The 17,253-nt window shown below is 46.6% G+C and overlaps 1 protein-coding gene across 1 annotated transcript in view; it reads left to right on the forward strand.

Annotated features, from left to right (window-relative positions):
* LOC122562959 (F-actin-monooxygenase MICAL3-like) overlaps positions 1–17,253 on the forward strand; it is a 201,072-nt gene that overhangs the window by 120,473 nt on the left and 63,346 nt on the right. Inside the window, exons 16-18 of the mRNA XM_043716261.1 lie at positions 4,439–4,546; positions 10,411–10,499; positions 15,075–16,973. Coding sequence (XP_043572196.1) covers positions 4,439–4,546; positions 10,411–10,499; positions 15,075–16,973 — 2,096 coding nt within the window. The remainder of the gene's footprint in view (positions 1–4,438; positions 4,547–10,410; positions 10,500–15,074; positions 16,974–17,253) is intronic.

Below are 17,253 nucleotides of genomic sequence, written 5' to 3' on the forward strand. Positions count from 1 at the left end.
ATCCACGATTTCTCGAGCCATCTCCTTCAGTACCCTGGGATGTAGACCCATCAGGCCCCGGGGACTTATCAACCTTCAGATCTAACAGTCTCTCCAACACCAATTCCTGGCAAATATGAATTCCCTTCAGTTCAGGTCCTTCAGCCACTGTTACCTCAGGGAGATTGCTTGTGTCTTCCCCAGTGAACACAGATCTGAAGTACCAATTCAATTCTTCTGCCATTTCTTTGTTCCCCGTAAAATATTCCCCTGTTTCTGTCTTCAAGGGCCCAATTTTTTCCCCGTAATATATTCCCCTGTTTCTGTCTTCAAGGGCCCAATTTTAATCTTAACCATTTTTTTGCCTTTCACATACCTAAAAAAGCTTTTACTATCCTCCTTTATATTATTGGCCAGTTTACCTTCGTACCTCATTTTTTCTCTGCGTATTTCCTTCTTAGTAATATCCTCTGTTGTTCTTTAAAAGCTTCCCAGTCCTCCGTTTTCCCACTTATCTTTGCTATGTTATACTTTTTCTCTTTTAACTGTATATGTTTCTTAACTTCCCTCATCAGCCACCCATGCCTCCTCCTAGGATCTTTCTTCCTTTTAGGAATGAACTGATCCTGCATCTTCTGCATTATACACAGAAATATCCGCCATTGTTCCTCTACTGTCATCCCTGCGAAGGTATTGCACCATTGAACTTTGGCCAGCTCCTCCCTCATAGCTCCATAGTTCCCTTTATTCAACTGAAATATTGTCACTTCCGGTTGTACCCTCTCCCTCTCAAATTGCAGATTGAAGTTTATCGTATTAGCAACAGACACACTAGATAAGGTGTTTGTATGTGCAGGAAAATCTCTGCCAGATGTGGAAGGATCCTATGGGACCTTGGATAGAGGGGAGATATGGGTGCCGGGAGTAGAGGGTGGGTTGGTGGAAGGCGTGAACCTAACAAGGGAGTCACGGAGGAATGGTCCCTGCGGAATGCTGATCGGGATGGGGAGGGAAATATTTCACTGTCAGGTCTGATTGTAGGTGGCGGAAATGGCAGAGGGTGATGCAGAGATTGTGTCTGGAGATTCGTGGGGTGCAAGGTGAGGACCAGGCGGTTTCTGTCCTTTTTTGCAATTGGAGGGGTGGAGTTCAAGGGCAGAGGTGCAGCAAGTGGAGGAGTTGTGCCTGAGGGCATTGTTGATCACATGGGAGGGGAAATTGTGGTCCTTGAAATAGGAGGCCACCTGAGATGTCCTGGAGTGGAATCGCTCCTCCTGAGAACAGACATGGCAAAGGCAGAGGAATTGGGAGTAAGGGTTAGCATTTTTACAGGAAGGGTGTAGGACGAGGTGTAGTCCAGGTAGCTGTGGACGTCAGTGGGTTTGAAGTAGATGTCCATGTTGAGTCGGTTGCAGGAGATGCAGACAGAGAGGTCAGGAAGGAGAAGGAGGTGTCCGAGATTGTCCAGGTGAACTTAAGGTCAGGGTGGAAAGTGTTCATGAAGTTGATTAACTGTTCAACCACCTCATGGGGGCACACGGTGGCACCTCCACTAATCTGTGCATACAGCGCATTATTCTCCACCGTTTCCATCACCTACAATCAGACCCAACCACTAGAGATAGATTTCTCTCCCCACCCCTATCTGTGCACCGCAGAGACCATTCCCTGCGTAATTCCTCGTTAGGTCAATGTCCCCCACCAACCCACCCTCCACTCCGGGCACTACCCCCACCTTTTCCTCTGCTACATTGAAGATTGTATCAGCACCACTTCGTGCTCCCAAGAGGAAGTTGAGCAATTCATCAACTTCACCAACACCTTCCACCCTGACCTTAAGTTCACCTGGACCATCTCGGACACCTCCTCCCCTTCCTGGACCTCTCCGTCTCCAGCGACTGACTCAACACGGACACCTACTTTAAACTCACCAACTGGTTCTCACCTTCCACTCTGCTAATCTCCAGATATATTATCCTCCGCCATTTCCATCACCTACAATCAGACTCTACCACCAGATATATATTTCGTTCCACAGCCCTATCTGTGTTCCACAGGGACCATTCTCTCCATGACTCCCTCGTTAAGTCCTCCACCAATCCATCCTCCACTCCCAGCACTTTCCCTTGCCACTGCAAGAAGTGTAAAACCTGTACCAACACCTACCCCCCTCCACCTCCATCTATGGCCCCAAAGGATCCTTCCACATCCGGCAGAGATTATCCTGCACATCCAAAACACCTCATCTATTGTGTCAGTTGCTCTCGATATGGTGTCCTCTATATTGGGGAGACAGCACACCAACTCACAGAACATTTCAGGGAACATTTCTAGACACACACACCAAACTACCCCAGCGCCCTGTGGTTAACCACTTCGGTTCCCCTTCCCATTCCACCAAGGACAAACAAGTCCTGGGTCTCCTTCAACACCAAATCCAAGCCACCCGACAAATGAAGGAAGAACACCTCACCTTCCACCTTGGGACCCTCCACCACACGGCATCAATATCAACTTCACTAGTTTCCTTATCTCCCCTTCCCCCCCCCCCCCCACCTCATTCCCAGATCCAACTGTCCAACTCGACACCACTCTCTTGAACAGTGCTACGTGTCCAGCTTCCTTCCCACCTACTCACTCCACCCTCCGCTCCGACCTGTCACAATCACCCCCCATCTGCATCTATCTATCGCATTCCCAGTTACCATCCCCTTACCCCCCCCACACTGCTATTTATCTCCATGCTCCCTTGCTCACACCCTCCCACATACCTGATGAAGGACTGTTCTGCTTCCCGGATGCTGCCTGACCTGCTGTGCTTTTCCAGTGCTATACTGTTCGACTATGTAAATGATATGTTGGTCTTTATTACAAGGGATTGGAGTACATGAATAAAGAGCTCTTGCTACATTGTATAGGACCTTGGTGAGACCCAGCCTGGAATATTGTGTTCCGGTTTCCACATTTAAGGAACAATACATATGCAGTGGAGGTGGTATAGCGAAAGGTCACTAGATTTGTCCCGACTTTGACTATGATATAAAGATGCTGAGTAAATTGGTTGATACCCTCTTGAGTTGATGAGAGATGATCTGAATGAAACATTCAATATTCTGAAGAGGTTTGTCAGGGTCAACACCAACCCCTGGGTAAGGAAACTAGAACAAGGCAACACAGGCTCTGGATTCGGGAAAAATCATTGAGAAGTAGAGAAATATCTTACTGAAAGCATTGTGAACCTTTGAAATGTTCTATCCCAGAGGTTTGTGGATGGTCCATTACTGTATTTATGAAAGACTGAGATAGACATGTGTGTTGTCTCCTCCTCCTGTGAATTGCTTAATTTTCCACCACCATTCATGAATGGATATGGCAGGGCTTCGATCTGATCCATCGGTTGTGTGATCACTTAGCTCTGTCTGTCTCTTGTTGCTTATGTTGTTTCGGATGGATGTGTAGTCCTGTTTGGTGACTTCACTAGGTTGACACCTCATTTCCAGGTCTGCCTGGTGCTGCTCCTGGCTCACCACCTGCACACTCCATTGAAACAGGGTTTATCCCCTGACTTGATGGCAAGAGTAGAATGGGGAATATGTCAGGTTTCAGATTATTGTTGAGAATACAGTTCTCCTGTTCATTGCCCACAGTACCTCATAGATGTCCACTCTTGAGTTACTAGATTTGTTCAAAGTCTGTCCCGTTTAGCACGGTGATAGTGCTACATAACATGGTGGAGATCATTCCCAATGTGAAGGTGGGACTTGATCTCCACAAGGACCGTGCGGTGGTCACTCTTACCAATACTGTGGTGGACAAATGCATCTGCAGCTGACAGACTGGTATGGGTGAGGTCAAGTATATATTTCATAGTTGCAAACGCAGTGGTCTGTTAGTGGTAACCCTGATTAGTAACAATGGTTTGACGCAATGAACCTGTTAAGCTCCTGTAACTCTGCAACATCTTCACAAAACCAATTGCAGCAGTTGAAAATGGTGTGTCACATGTCAGAACAACGGATTGGCAAGAAATGTGGACAGTGATGTCCCATTCCCCCCAAATCAAACACTTGTCATCAGCTTCAGACAAGGAATCCAGTCATCAACCGAAACCTACAGTTCATCACAACGTTGCTGTCCCTCACTGACCCAGACACACTGTCCCTCAGAGTGACCCAGATACACAGTCCCTCAGGATGACCCAGACACACTGCTCCTCACTGTCCCAGATACACATTCCGTCAGGATGTCCCGGACACACTGCTCCTCACTGACCGGGGAATACTGTCCCTCGCTGACCCAGACGCACACTTCTTCAGGATGTCCCGGACACACTGACCCTCAGGGTGACCCAGACACACTGCCCCTCAGGCTAACCCAGACACACTGACCCTCAGGTTGACCCAGACACACTGACCCTCACACTGACGTCGCTGATCACAATTGTCTTTGTTGTTGACAGATATCGCGTCAGACGCAGAGGCCGAGAACTTGATGATTTCTTACACAGAGGAGCTGGAGCAATTAGTGCGGGAGAAGGAGGAAGCCTGTGGTGAGATTGGTGCTCCAGGTAAATCATCAGTGATATCCATCTGACTGTCAATCATCATCAATCAATCAGTCTGTTCTATACAAAATATTGAAATAGATCATAGGTGAGGGAATGGCCTCGCCAGACGGAGCCATACAGATAATGGGAGGAGAGGTAAAGTCAGGAGTGTGTCTTTGAATAAGAAGCAAGGGAGTAAGGACAGTGCTGATGCATTCAAATCCATGATATTGGAGGACAGCAAGTCAATGCAGTCATACACACGACCAAGGAAAGGGGTGATAATCACTAAATGTGAGCAGGACGATGTGAGAGATTGGCACGAGGAGAGGAGGGAATTCTGTGATGAGAATTAGTTTATGTAATGGAGGCTGCTTGGGGAAATGTAAATTGTAAGGAATTTCCTGGGGGGACTGAATACAGATGGGATGCAGTTTATTGTCGTGGAGGTTATGTGAGGGTCCTTGGTGATCAGACAACAGGCCTCATGGTTTGAATTCCAGTTCTGAGTCACTGAAGACCTGCAGTATAGTTCAACCAGAGTGTAATCATGGAGAATGGATTATTTAGTTGCTAAAGATTGAAGATTGGGACAGGCTCAGAATAGTGCCTTTTACCTTCACTATTAAGTAAAAGGAAGTGTTTTCAACCAAAACCTGACCCTGGAACAGGTCCTGAAAGTCAAAATTAAAACAGAAAAGACTGCTAACAGTTCACAGGTCACCCAGCATTGATGGAGAGACAGAAACAGAGTGAATGTTTCAGACCAGAAATACCTCCTCAAGATCTGAGGTGAGGGTAAGGCAAAAAGCAAGGCAGTCTTCATCAACGTGAACAAAGCTTTTGTTTCAATAAATCATAAGGCTGCACATTGTGCACCAATGATTGGGATTGCCAAGAAATTTCATCCGACTAACAGGAACACACTGACCCTCAGGGTGACCAGGACACACAGTCCCTCCAGTTCCATGTATATGAAAAATGGTGGACTGGGATTCAGTCAACAGAAACTCCTCTGAAAGTGTGGTGAGAAATCACTGAGAAATGAAATTGCAGGAAGTTGGAAGAACATTGATGCTCTTGTCAAAATTCAAGAGAGTGAGGGGGCAGAGCTGAGTATGGTGGGCCATCGCTAAGGAGAAGATGCTAAAAAGACTGAATGGCTTGAAGATGAATGACCTGTACCAGATGGACTATACCCCAGAGTTCGAAGAGAGATATCCCAAAGAAACAGCGGGGGCATTCATGGTAATCTTTTAGGAATCACTAGAATCAGGAGGGGTCCCGGAGGACTGGAAAATCAAGTGAAGCAAAAAATGGTAAATTATAGCCTAACCTTGGTCCTGGCTAAGATCCTGGAATCCATTGCAAAGGATGAGATTTCTGAATACTTGGAGGTGTATGGTAAATAGGGCAAAGTCAACATGGTTTCACCAAGGGGAGGTCATGCCTGACAAATCTGCTAGAATTCTTTGAGGAACACCAAAATTGGAGGTGTAGTGGACAGCGAAGAGGGTTACCTCAGACTACAACAGGATCTGGACCAGATGGGCCAATGGGCTGAGAGGTGGCAGATGGAGTTTAATTCAGATAAATGCAAGGTGCTGCATTTTGGGAAAGCAAATCTTAGCAGGACTTATACACTTAATGGTAAGGTCCTAGGGAGTGTTGCTGAAGACCCATTCCCCTACATTAACCCCTTTACCTAACACTACGGGCAATTTAGCATGGCTAATTCACCTGACCTGCACATCATTGGATTGTGGGAGGAAACCAGAGCACCCGGAGGAAACCCACGCAGACACGGGGAGAATGTGCAAACTCCTGGACTTAAGAAAGCCTTTGATAAGGTGCCACATAGGAGGCTGCTGAGTAAGATAAGGGCCCCTGGTGTTAGAGGCCTGGCTATCTGGTAGAAATAAGAGAGTGGGGAGAAAAGGGTCTTTCTCAGGATGGCAGCTGGTGACAAGTGGTGTTCCACAAGGCTATGTGATGGGACCACAACGTTTCACTCCATACCTTAACCATCTAGATGAAGGAACTGAGGACATTCTGGCTACATTTGCAGATGATACAAAGACAGGTAGAGGGGCAGGTAGTACTGAGGAAGTGGGGAGACTGCCAAAGGATTTGGGCAGATTAGAAGTGGCAGATGGAGTACAATGTGGGAAAGTGTGAGGTCATACATTTTGGTGGAAAGAAGAGCAGCATGGACTATTTTCTAAATGGGGAGAAAATACAGCATTCCGAATTGCAAAGAGATTTGGAAGTTCTAGTCCAGGATTCTCTCAAGGTAAACCTGCAGGTTGAGTCAGTTGTTAGGAAGGCAAATACAATGATGGCATTTATTTTAAGAGGACTTGAGTATAAAAGCAGGAATGTCGTTCTAAGGCTCTGGTCAGATGACATTTGGAGCATTATGCACAGTTTTAGGTCCTATATCTCAGGAAGGATGTACTGGCCCTAGAGTGTGTTCAGAGGAGGTTCATGAGAATGGTCCCAGGAATGAAAAGCTTAACATATGAGGAACGTTTGAGGACTCTAGGTCTATACTTGATGGAGCTTAGAAGGATGGGGAGGGGATCTGATTGAAACTTACAGGATACTGAATGGCCTGGACAGAGTGAATGTTGGAAAGATGTTTCCATTGGTAGGAGAGACTAGGACCCAGGGGCACAGTCTTAGAGGAGAGGGAAGACCTTTTAGATTGGACATAAGGAGAAACTTCTTCAGCCAGAGAGTGGTGAATCTATGGAATTCGTTGCAACAGAAGGCTGTAGAGGCTAGATCATTAAGTATATTTAAGACAGATAGATAGGTTCTTGAGTATCAAGGGAATCCAGGGTTACACAGACAAAGTGGGAGAATGGGGTTGAGAAACTTACCAGCCATGATTGAATGGCGGAGCAGACTCAATGGGCTGAATGGCCTAATTTCTGCTCCTATGTCTTATGGTCTTACAGTTGAAGATAAAAGAAGACATATCAGCAACGTGGGTCTGGCAGCTTCACAGAGCCAGAGAAGCTGCAAAAATAGAATTCTGAGCTGAAAGAAGGTGTGAGGGAATGTCATGTTGGAATTGCTGTGGGACTCACTGGGCTCATTGGTGAACAGCCCATTTCCAGAAATGGATACAGTACTCCAGGAAGGAATGGGAAAAGGCTAAGATGGATCAGGTGACATTGAGAGAGGATTGGAAATTGAAAATAAGGTTGATAAAATGTTCTGATTTAGAATTAAAGTTGGAAGCAAAGTGATACAGTCATTAAAAAGACAGGAGGGTAGGGGCCTGGGTAAGATTGCAATAAGGCATGACCAGCACAGATATAAAGGGCTGAAAGACCTCCTTCTGTGTTGCAACCAATTTATGCCATCCCACAAAAAGCAAGGCATATCTTGTCAAGGGAGTGAAAACACTTACCGGCAGTTAGTGTCACCAAATGAAAGGTTATTTCTGTTTGTCTTTCCGATGGTGTTTTCTATTTCCAGAATTGTTTTTTGATGTTATTTTCAGATTTCCAGTATCTGGCGATTTTGTGATAGATTGGAGGAGGGTGTTAAGAGTGTTATATTTTAAGGATCTCCTCAACTCCGCGAAGGTCTTGTCAAACTCCAACAACACCTTTATTTAAACTTGCTGGGATTTCAAACTGCTTTGCACTCACATTCAGATGCTCCCAAGTTCTTATCAAGCTCACCAGAGAGAGTGTCAGATCCCTGCAAAATATCAATAAATCCCTCGAATCTCAGAATATTCCCCAATCACGTCAAATCCTTTGAAGCTCACCAAATGTTTTCACATTCTCCTTGATACTGGGAAGTTCAGAATACTTTATGAAAGGGAAATCATGTCTGACTGATTCATTAAGAGTTTGTTGAGGAAGTTCCAACCAAGACTGGATAGAGGAGGGTCAGTAGATGTGTTGTATTTGGATTTCCAGAAGGTATTCAACAAGGTACCTGATAAAAGGTTATGTCAGTGGTGTTGGAGGTAGGATATTGGTGTGGGTAGAGAATTGGCAAATGGACAGGAAACAACAAGAGGGATGCAAGCAGTTTACAGAGAGATAATGATAGGCTAAGTATGAATAGGATAGAATTCCTACAGTGTGGAAATGGGCCAGTTGGCCCAACAAGTCCACACCAACTCTCCGAAGATCATACCACCCAGACTCACCTCCCCCCTGCGTACCCGATCCATGTAATCCTGCATTTCCCCTGGATAATTCGACCTGGGCAAAAAAGTTGGCAAATGGAGTATAATGTGGGCAAATGTGAAGTTGTTCATTTTGGAAGGGACAACGAAGTATTATTTAAATGGAAGAAAGCTGCAACACAAAAGGACCTGGAGGCACTTGTACATGAAACACAGAAAGCTAGCACACAGATGCAGCAGGTTAATCAGGAAGGCTGATGGAATGTCGCCCCCTTATTCCAAGGGGTTTGGAGAATAAGAGTAGGGAAGTCTTCCTGCACCTGTACACGGTGCTGGTGGGACCACATCTGGAGTCCAGGTAGCTCTCCTATAACGTGCATTTTTAAATGCGCTTTGGCTCTAATGTGATTAGTGAATTGCGGACTTTTTTTAAAATAAAGCGTACTCCTGTTCACTGTTACGCGATCCCATCCCCGGCACTTACCTGAAAAGCAAAACCCAGCCTCATGATCCTCTCTGGAAAATGTAAACTGAGTGTGTTCAGCTGCAACAGGAATTCAATCAGGTCTGCAAGTCTTGGAGCTTAGCCTGAAACTGGGAATTGTAGGTCTACATTTAGAAGGAACTTTGACTTCAAACCGGGGAGAATCTTGAGGCGGGTTGGATCTCCGCGTCGGCATCACATGGTCAGTCAGTGGAGAACTTTGTGAAAGGTACAGTGCTGTAGTCAGTGATCTTAGTGTTAAAGTGTTAAATTTACTGTATTATCAAAATATATGGCTTAAAGATTTACTTAGACTGTGCTATTGTTGGTGTTAGGCTAACTATTATTTTTGTTTTGATTGTTACTGTTATTTTCGGTGGCTCGCCCCAACCCTGTTTCTCCCACAAGCCCCATTATTTATATTGCACCATTTTCTATAACACGGTGTCACACAGGGATGCAGCTACCACGCTGTAGGAGAACTACCCGCACTGTGAGTAGTTTTTGTCCCCTCGTTTAAGGAAAGTTATAATTTCATTGCAGGCAGTTCAGAGGAGGTTCACAAGGATGATCCCTGCTATGGAGAGAATGTCTTATAAGCAAAAGCTAAACCGATTGTGACTCCTCTGGAGTTTCAAAGATTCAGAAGTGATCTCATTGAAACAGATAGGACTCTTAAGGGGCTTGACAGGATCAATGCTGAGAGAGGATTCCCCTCATGGGAAAGCCTAGGACTAGAGGGCAAAGTCTCGGAATAAAGAGATATCAAATTAAGATGGGATGAGGAGGAATTTCTTCTCTCAGAGGGTTGAGTGTCTTCAAAAGTGTTTGCCTCAGAAAACTGTGGAAGCAGAGCCCGAGGGTATGTTTATCACTGAGATGGATAGATTCTTCAATAGGGGAATCAGGGGTTGTAAGGAAAGGACGGGATGTTTATATGTGAGGAATGTCAGATCAGCCATGGTCCTATTGAATGGCGGAGCAGGGTTGAGGTGCCCAATGGCCTACTCCTGTTCTTTTTTCTTATGGTCTTCACTGAAGTCTTATCAATCTCTATATCCCACCAAATCTCAACAGATTTCTCCAAGACTTTTATCAGTCCCCTCAGAAATTTCAACCCCCACTGTGCTCTCATTAAAACCCTGCAAGTTCTCTTGAAGCTGCTCCGGACATGTCCTCAGAGTTCACTGAATCCATCAAGAGTTCCAATTTTAATCTAAGTCAGTGTCTGTCTATTAATTGCAGGTGGAGTCAAAGCAGCACAGGGAGTGCCCTCAGCGAGCAGTTTGGATCTTCAGTTACTGTCTAACAGGATACCGAAAAACCAGCCTGAGGTATGATGAACAGATCCAGGTTCACCCTCACCCTTCCAAACCGACCTGACTGCTCTGAACCTTTCTGTACTTGCTGTACCTGCCCTGGGAGTGGGTGATGGGGACAGTGCAGTCAGAGCTTTACTTTCCATATAAAAGAGTAGAGGGAGCTTTACTGTGTATCTAACCCCATGCTGTGTGGAGAGGCCGGAAATCTGTATCTAACCCCATTCTACACTTCTCTTGGGAATGTTTGCTGGAGATATTGTAGAGGCAGTTTTTCTCTTTATCTCACCCTATGCTGTCCCTGACTTGGAAGTGTTTGATGAGAATCAGCACAGATTCATCAAGGCGATGTCACGCCTAGCAAATTTGTTAGAATTCTTTGAGGAGGTAACAAACATGTTAGACAGAAGAGAGTCAGTGGACGTGATTGTCAGAAGGCCTTTGACAAGGTGTCACCCAAGAGGCTGCTCAATGGTGCTTGGGGTAAGATACTGACATGGTTACAGATTGGTAGAAGTGGGTACTGCAGATGCTGGAGATCAGAGTCTAGATTAGAATGGCTCTGGAAAAGCACAGCAGGTCAGACAGAATCCGAGGAGCAGGAAAATCGACACCCTCCCATCCTGCCACCGCAGGAATTGCAAAACCTACTCCCACACCACCTCCCTCACCACCATCCAAGGCCCCAAAGGAGCCTTCCACATCCATCAAAATTTCACTGCACTTCCACTAATATCATTTTTTGTATCCGTTGCTCCCGATGCGGTCTCCTCTACATTGGGGAGACTGGATGCCTTCTTGCAGAGCGTTTCAGGGAACATCTCCAGGACACCCGCACCAATCAACCCCACTGCCCCATGACCCAACATTTCAACTCCCCCTCCCACTCTGCCGAGGATATGCAGGTCTCCCCACCTCCATCCACCAATTGTACTCTTTGCTACTTTCTCCCCAGCCCCACCCCCCTCCCATTTATCTCTCCACCCCGGAGGTTCCCTGTCTCATTCCTGATGAAGGGCTTTTGCCAAAAATGGATAGAGATTGGTTGACTGTCAGAAGGCAGAGAGTAGGGAAAAAAGGGGGCTTTCTTCAGGCTTCACCCAGCGACTAGTGGAGTTCCTCAGCGTCCGTGTAGAGGCCACAACAATTTGCATTACACTTTAACGATCTAGGCAATGGGAACTGAGGGCATTGCTGCTTAGTTTGAAAGTGGCACAAAGATAGGAGGATAGTGTTGAGGAGGCAGAGAGGCTGCAGAAGGACTTGGCAGGCTAGGCCAGTTGGGCAAGGAAGTGAGAGATGGAATACAGCATGTGAAAGTGTGAGGTCATGCATTATGGGAGGAAGAACAAAGGCATGGGCTATTTCCTAAATGGTGAAAGCCTCAGAAATCTGAAGGACAAAGGGACTTGGGTTTCCCAGATTGGGATTCTCTTCAGGTTCAATTGGTGGTTAGGAATTAAATTATCATTCATTTTAAGAGGGCGAGAAATCAAGGACAGAGGTGTATTGCTGAGGCAGTATAAGGCTCTGTCAGACCACATTGGGAATCCTGTGAGCAGTTTTAGCCCCGTATCTAAGGGAAGATATGCAGGCTTTACTCCTATGTGTAAAAGAGTAGAGGGAGCATTGTGTCTCAAACTCCAACCGTCCCCATCCTGGGACTGTTTGATGGGGACAGTATAAGTGAAGCTTTACTCTGTATCTAACCCTGTGCTGTCTCTGTCCTGGGAGTGTTGGGTCAGTGTTGAGGGACATTTACTTGTTGTTTAAAAGTGTAGAGAGAGCTTTAGTTTCAGTTGAAAAGTGGAAACAGAGCTTTAATCTGACCACACAATTGTTATGATGTGGAGATCGAATCTCTCTATTAATTACAACCAAACACCCAGAAAAGCTCGCTTCGCCTCATAATCTGTTAAAATGTAAGTGAGAGAGAACTCCTAAATTCCACTATTTAAAGAAAAATAACAATTTATTTTCCTAACTTAATAGTGAACATTAATCAAAAACTATTCACAAATCCCGGGCCCCCTTTCTTTACTACTTATTATCTGACTCCAACTCTATAAAAAGTATCCTGTTCCAATAACATACTTATTAAACATTACATTAATTTAATCTCAAGGCCACACAGTCTCTGTCTTCTCTGCTGTCTTCAGTCTTTTGGCTGATGATCTCCCTGGTCTGTCATCTTTCGTTTTTACTACGAGTATGTTTCACACGAAAAGGTCCCTTTTTGATAGAGAGTGTTTTCTAATTTCTTTGAGATGTTGGATGGGCAGTTAGTTCTCCGGCTTTACAACAGTTGTTTGCTTTAATTTTCAAAATGCCAGAGTGTTTTATGCCCTCCCATGACACATTAAATTTGTATAATTTGATTGATTTCCTGGTGTCAAAACAATGAATTCAAATTCGATTGAGTTTTAGTGTCCTGAGCACAATTTAAACTGATTGGTTAAATTTGAATGAATGTCAAAACAGCAACCAAAACTCAGGTATCCCTTTAATAACTATTTGCTACATGGATCTGTTTTGGAGCAGCTCATCTCCCAGCCTTTCTATTCGGGCAGTTGAGCCTGCATTTTAAGTTTACTTCAAAATTCAGAAAACATTTTCTATTTTAAAGTGAACATACATACTTTTGATTTCGTAACACAATGTCTATACTGGGAGTGTTTGAATGGACAGTTTTTACGTTCCATTTCCTTTTAGTTTAAATGAGTAGGGGCACTTTACTCTCGAGTTAACACTGTGCTGGCCATGTCCTGGGAATTGTTTGATGTGGATAATGTTAAGGGAGCTTTCCTTCACGATTAAAAGTGTAGAATAAGTTTTACTTTCATTTTAAAAGCATACACAGAGCTTTACGCTGTATCTAATCTGCGCTGTACCTACCCAGGGAGTAGTTGATGGGGTCAGCAGTATTGAGGGAGCTTTAAAAGAGTAGAGAAAATCATACGCAGTATCTAACCTTGTGTGGTCCCTGTCATTGACACATTTGATGGGGACAATGTTGAGGGATATTTACTTTCTGTTTAAAAATGAGAAACTTTACTTTCAGTTTAAAAGAGTAGCAAGAGCTTTACTTGGTAGCTGATGCTATGCTAACCCTGGCAAAGGACAAAGAGCATTACCCTTCGGCCCTCCAAGCCTGAGCCAAACCAGATCCTCTGTCTATACCTGTCGCCTATTTTCTAAGGATCTGTATCTCTTTGCTCCCTGCCCATTCATGTATCTGTCTAGATCCATCTTAAATGACGCTAACATGCCCGCCTCTACTATCTCCGCTGGCAACACATTCCAGGCACCTACCACCCTCCGCGTAATGAACTTTCCATATTTCTCTACCTGAGACTTTTCCCCTCTCCCCTTGAACACTAGCTGTCCTGGGAGTATTTGATGGAGGTTGTGTTGAGGAAGCTTTACTCTGTACCTAACCCCGCGCTGTCCCTGTCCTGGGAGTATTTGATGGAGGCTGTGTTGAGGAAGCTTTACTCAGTATCTAACCCCGTGCTGTCCCTGTCCTGGGAGTGTTTGATGGGGGACAGTGTAGAGGGAACTTTACTCAGTATCTAACCCCGTGCTGTCCCTGTCCTGGGAGCGTTTGATGGGAACAGTGTGGAAGGAGCTTGACTTTCCGTTTAAAAGAGTACAGTGAGTTTTACACTGTATCTAAGCCTGTGCAGTCTCTGATAGACGTGTGTTTGATGAGGACAGTGTCAGGAAGTTTTAGTTTCAGTTATGAAACAGCATTGAGGGAGCTTTATTTTCAGTTTGAAAGAGTAGAGGGTTCTTCACTCTGCATCTAACCCTGTGCTGTCCATCTCTTTGGAGTATTTGATGGAGACTATGAAGGTAAATATACTATCTGTTTAAAAGTATATGGAGAGGTTTTGTATCCATTTATAAGGGAATGTTTGATGGTGACAATGTCAAGAGTGAAAGAAGCTTTCCTCTGCAACTAAACCTGTGCTGTACCTGTCCTGGAGGTGTTTCATGGGGACAGTGTAGATAGAGCTTTTCTTTCTATTAAAAATGGAAGAGGGAACCTTATTTTCAGTTTAAAATGGTAGAGAAAGCTTTACTCAGAGTCTTATCCTGTGCTGCCCTGGGAGTGTTTGATGAGGATAGTGTGGAGGCAGTTTTACTTACACTTTTAAAATGTAGAGGGAGCTTTGCTCTGTATCTAACCCCATGCTGTCCGTGTCCAAGGAGTGTCTGTTCGGGACTGGGTGGAGGCAACTAGGACAAAGTGAGGACTGCAGTTGCTGGAGAATCAGAGTGGAAAAGGGTGGTGCTGGAAAAGCACAGCAGGTCAGGCAGCATCCGAGGAGCAGGAGAGTTGATGTTTCAGGCATAAGCCCTTCATTATACATGAAACATTGATTCTCCTGCTCCCCGGGTGCTGCCTGACTTGCTGTCCTTTTCCAGCACCACCCTATTCGACAGTATAGATAGAGGCAGCTTATAGAGCAGAGTGAGCTGTCCTTTATATCCTGTGCATCTATCGGTCAATGACGCCTGTGACTATATGTTCATAGTTGTCCTGTGTGTTTCTGATGGGAATGCTTGTTTTCTACATCTCTTCAGCAGCATCGTGACCTCCAGTCTCCCAGGGATCCCTTTGTGAAACCACTCAACTCTGAAAGGAGAATGATGTCATCACAGGAAGTGAGCAGCTCCCTCCCTGAACTCCCTGTCCAATCACAACTTCAATGTCACCCAGAAACCCCGTCACCTTGTTCGCCAGTGAAATCTCAGCCGACTGTTTCCCCCCTGGCACAGAGCCCTGGCACTGCCCCATCCTATCCTTCTCCCCTGGCACAGAGCCCCACCACTGCCCCATCCTCTATTATCTCTCCGACACAGAGCCCCAGTGGTGCTCCATCCCCTGTGACTCCTCTGGCACAGAGCCCTGGTACTGCCCCATCAGTTATCTGCTGCCAACCGCTAACCTGTTCTGAAGTAACAAGTTCCATCATAGCTCAGTCACCAGTGAAATCCCAGCCTGTGGGAAGTATCCTCACATCTACCCCACTCATCAGCCTCGGCACGGAGTCACACAGCAAGGTGACAGAGAGACTGGCTGACCTGGGTGGAGACAAGCTCTCCCGCAAGGACCCTGTCGATGAGTTCTGGCTGAGGAGTATGGAGCTCAGGAGGAATCTGGGGGTCAGCCCTGTAGACCGAGCCAGTGGCTCTGAAACTAGTTTCACCTTGTCCACCACTGGCTCAGCCTCTCCTCAATCGTTCACACCAGACGAGATGTTTGAGGAGCACCGGAGCCACCCAGCCAGTCCACCAGCCACCTCTCGTACACCGAGTGTATCGGGCGTGGAGGAGCAGCCCCTGGCAGCCCTCAGCCCAAGCACCTCCACTGGACTGGAACCCAAGAGTTCAGATGGTGCTCAGCGCGATCTGAGCAGCACCTCGGGGCTTGGTCTGAACGGAAGCTTGAGCAACACCAGGACAGCGGCTAGTATGAGTCTAAACAACTCGGACAGTATGTTAACTCCACCATCCAGCCCACCTCCTCCGCCTCCTGCTGACGAGGAGCCCGCAACCCTCCGACGGAGGAAGACCCGGGAGAGGAGGACGAGTGGGGCGGAGTGCAGCCCTGCGTTGGTCAGCAGTGAACAACTGGGGCCAGCCCAGCACACAGCAGGAGGCAGCCAGCCTGACAGTGTCAGGAAGTCCCTCGCAGACAGCATTGATGAGATTCCCTTCGCTGATGACGTGGAGGATACGTACGATGACCGCACACCCGATACCAGCGTCCAGGAGCAATTCTATACACCCCCGAGCAGTCAGCCCAAACAGGAGAAACCCTCTCCCTTGCACTTAGCCCAGGCTGCAGTCTCAAAGCTAGCAACGCCAAAACAGAGACTCCTGACATACATCACACCAGAGGCCAAAGAGATAGCCAAGGAAAGGATGAGGGCTCGAGAGAAGTCTGTAAAGAGCCAGGTGCTCCGGGATGCGATGGAGAAACAGCTGAGGAAGATGAAAGACATGGAAATGAACGAAGATGCCCCGGGCCAGGCACGAATGGGGTCAAGGCAGGCGAGAGGGCAGGAGGCAGCCAGGCCTGACACGACCTTCCCCTCGGGCGTCAGATTAACCAATGGTCACAAGCAGGAGATGTTGGGAGACCGTGTCCTGAGCCCCACAGCCATTCAGGAGGCCATGGTTGAAGGGTCTGGTGCCTCCTCAGAGGACTCTGCTGGCAAAATCAAGAAGAGGGCTTCTTTATTTTCACCACGAAAGAGCAAAAAGGAGAAGAAATCAAAGAGCGATGGTAGGCAGTTTCAGAAGGCGAGCAGCCCAGCTGAGGAGGCCCCCAAATCCAGATCCCTCTGGAAATCCGTCTTCTCCAGTTACAGGAAGGACAGGAAGAAGAAGGAGGAGACAGTGTGTCCCAGTACGCCGTCCAGCAGCAACACCATCGACTCCAGCAGCAAACACACACGGGATATTCTCCGCACAGCTGTAGGTAAGGAGCATCCACACAGCCCAGTTACAGGAAGGACAGGAAGAAGAAGGAGGAGACAGTGTGTCCCAGTACGCCGTCCAGCAGCAACACCATCGACTCCAGCAGCAAACACACACGGGATATTCTCCGCACAGCTGTAGGTAAGGAGCATCCACACAGCCCACACAGAGACCACTGACCTCCACCCCAACCCCCCACCACAGCCCTACTGATCCTCCTCTGACTCCGTCTCTGATCCTGCCTCTGATTCCCCCCGACCCCTCACTGACCCCCTCT

This window comes from Chiloscyllium plagiosum, chromosome 26 (assembly GCF_004010195.1).
Source record: "Chiloscyllium plagiosum isolate BGI_BamShark_2017 chromosome 26, ASM401019v2, whole genome shotgun sequence".
NCBI lineage: Eukaryota > Metazoa > Chordata > Chondrichthyes > Orectolobiformes > Hemiscylliidae > Chiloscyllium > Chiloscyllium plagiosum.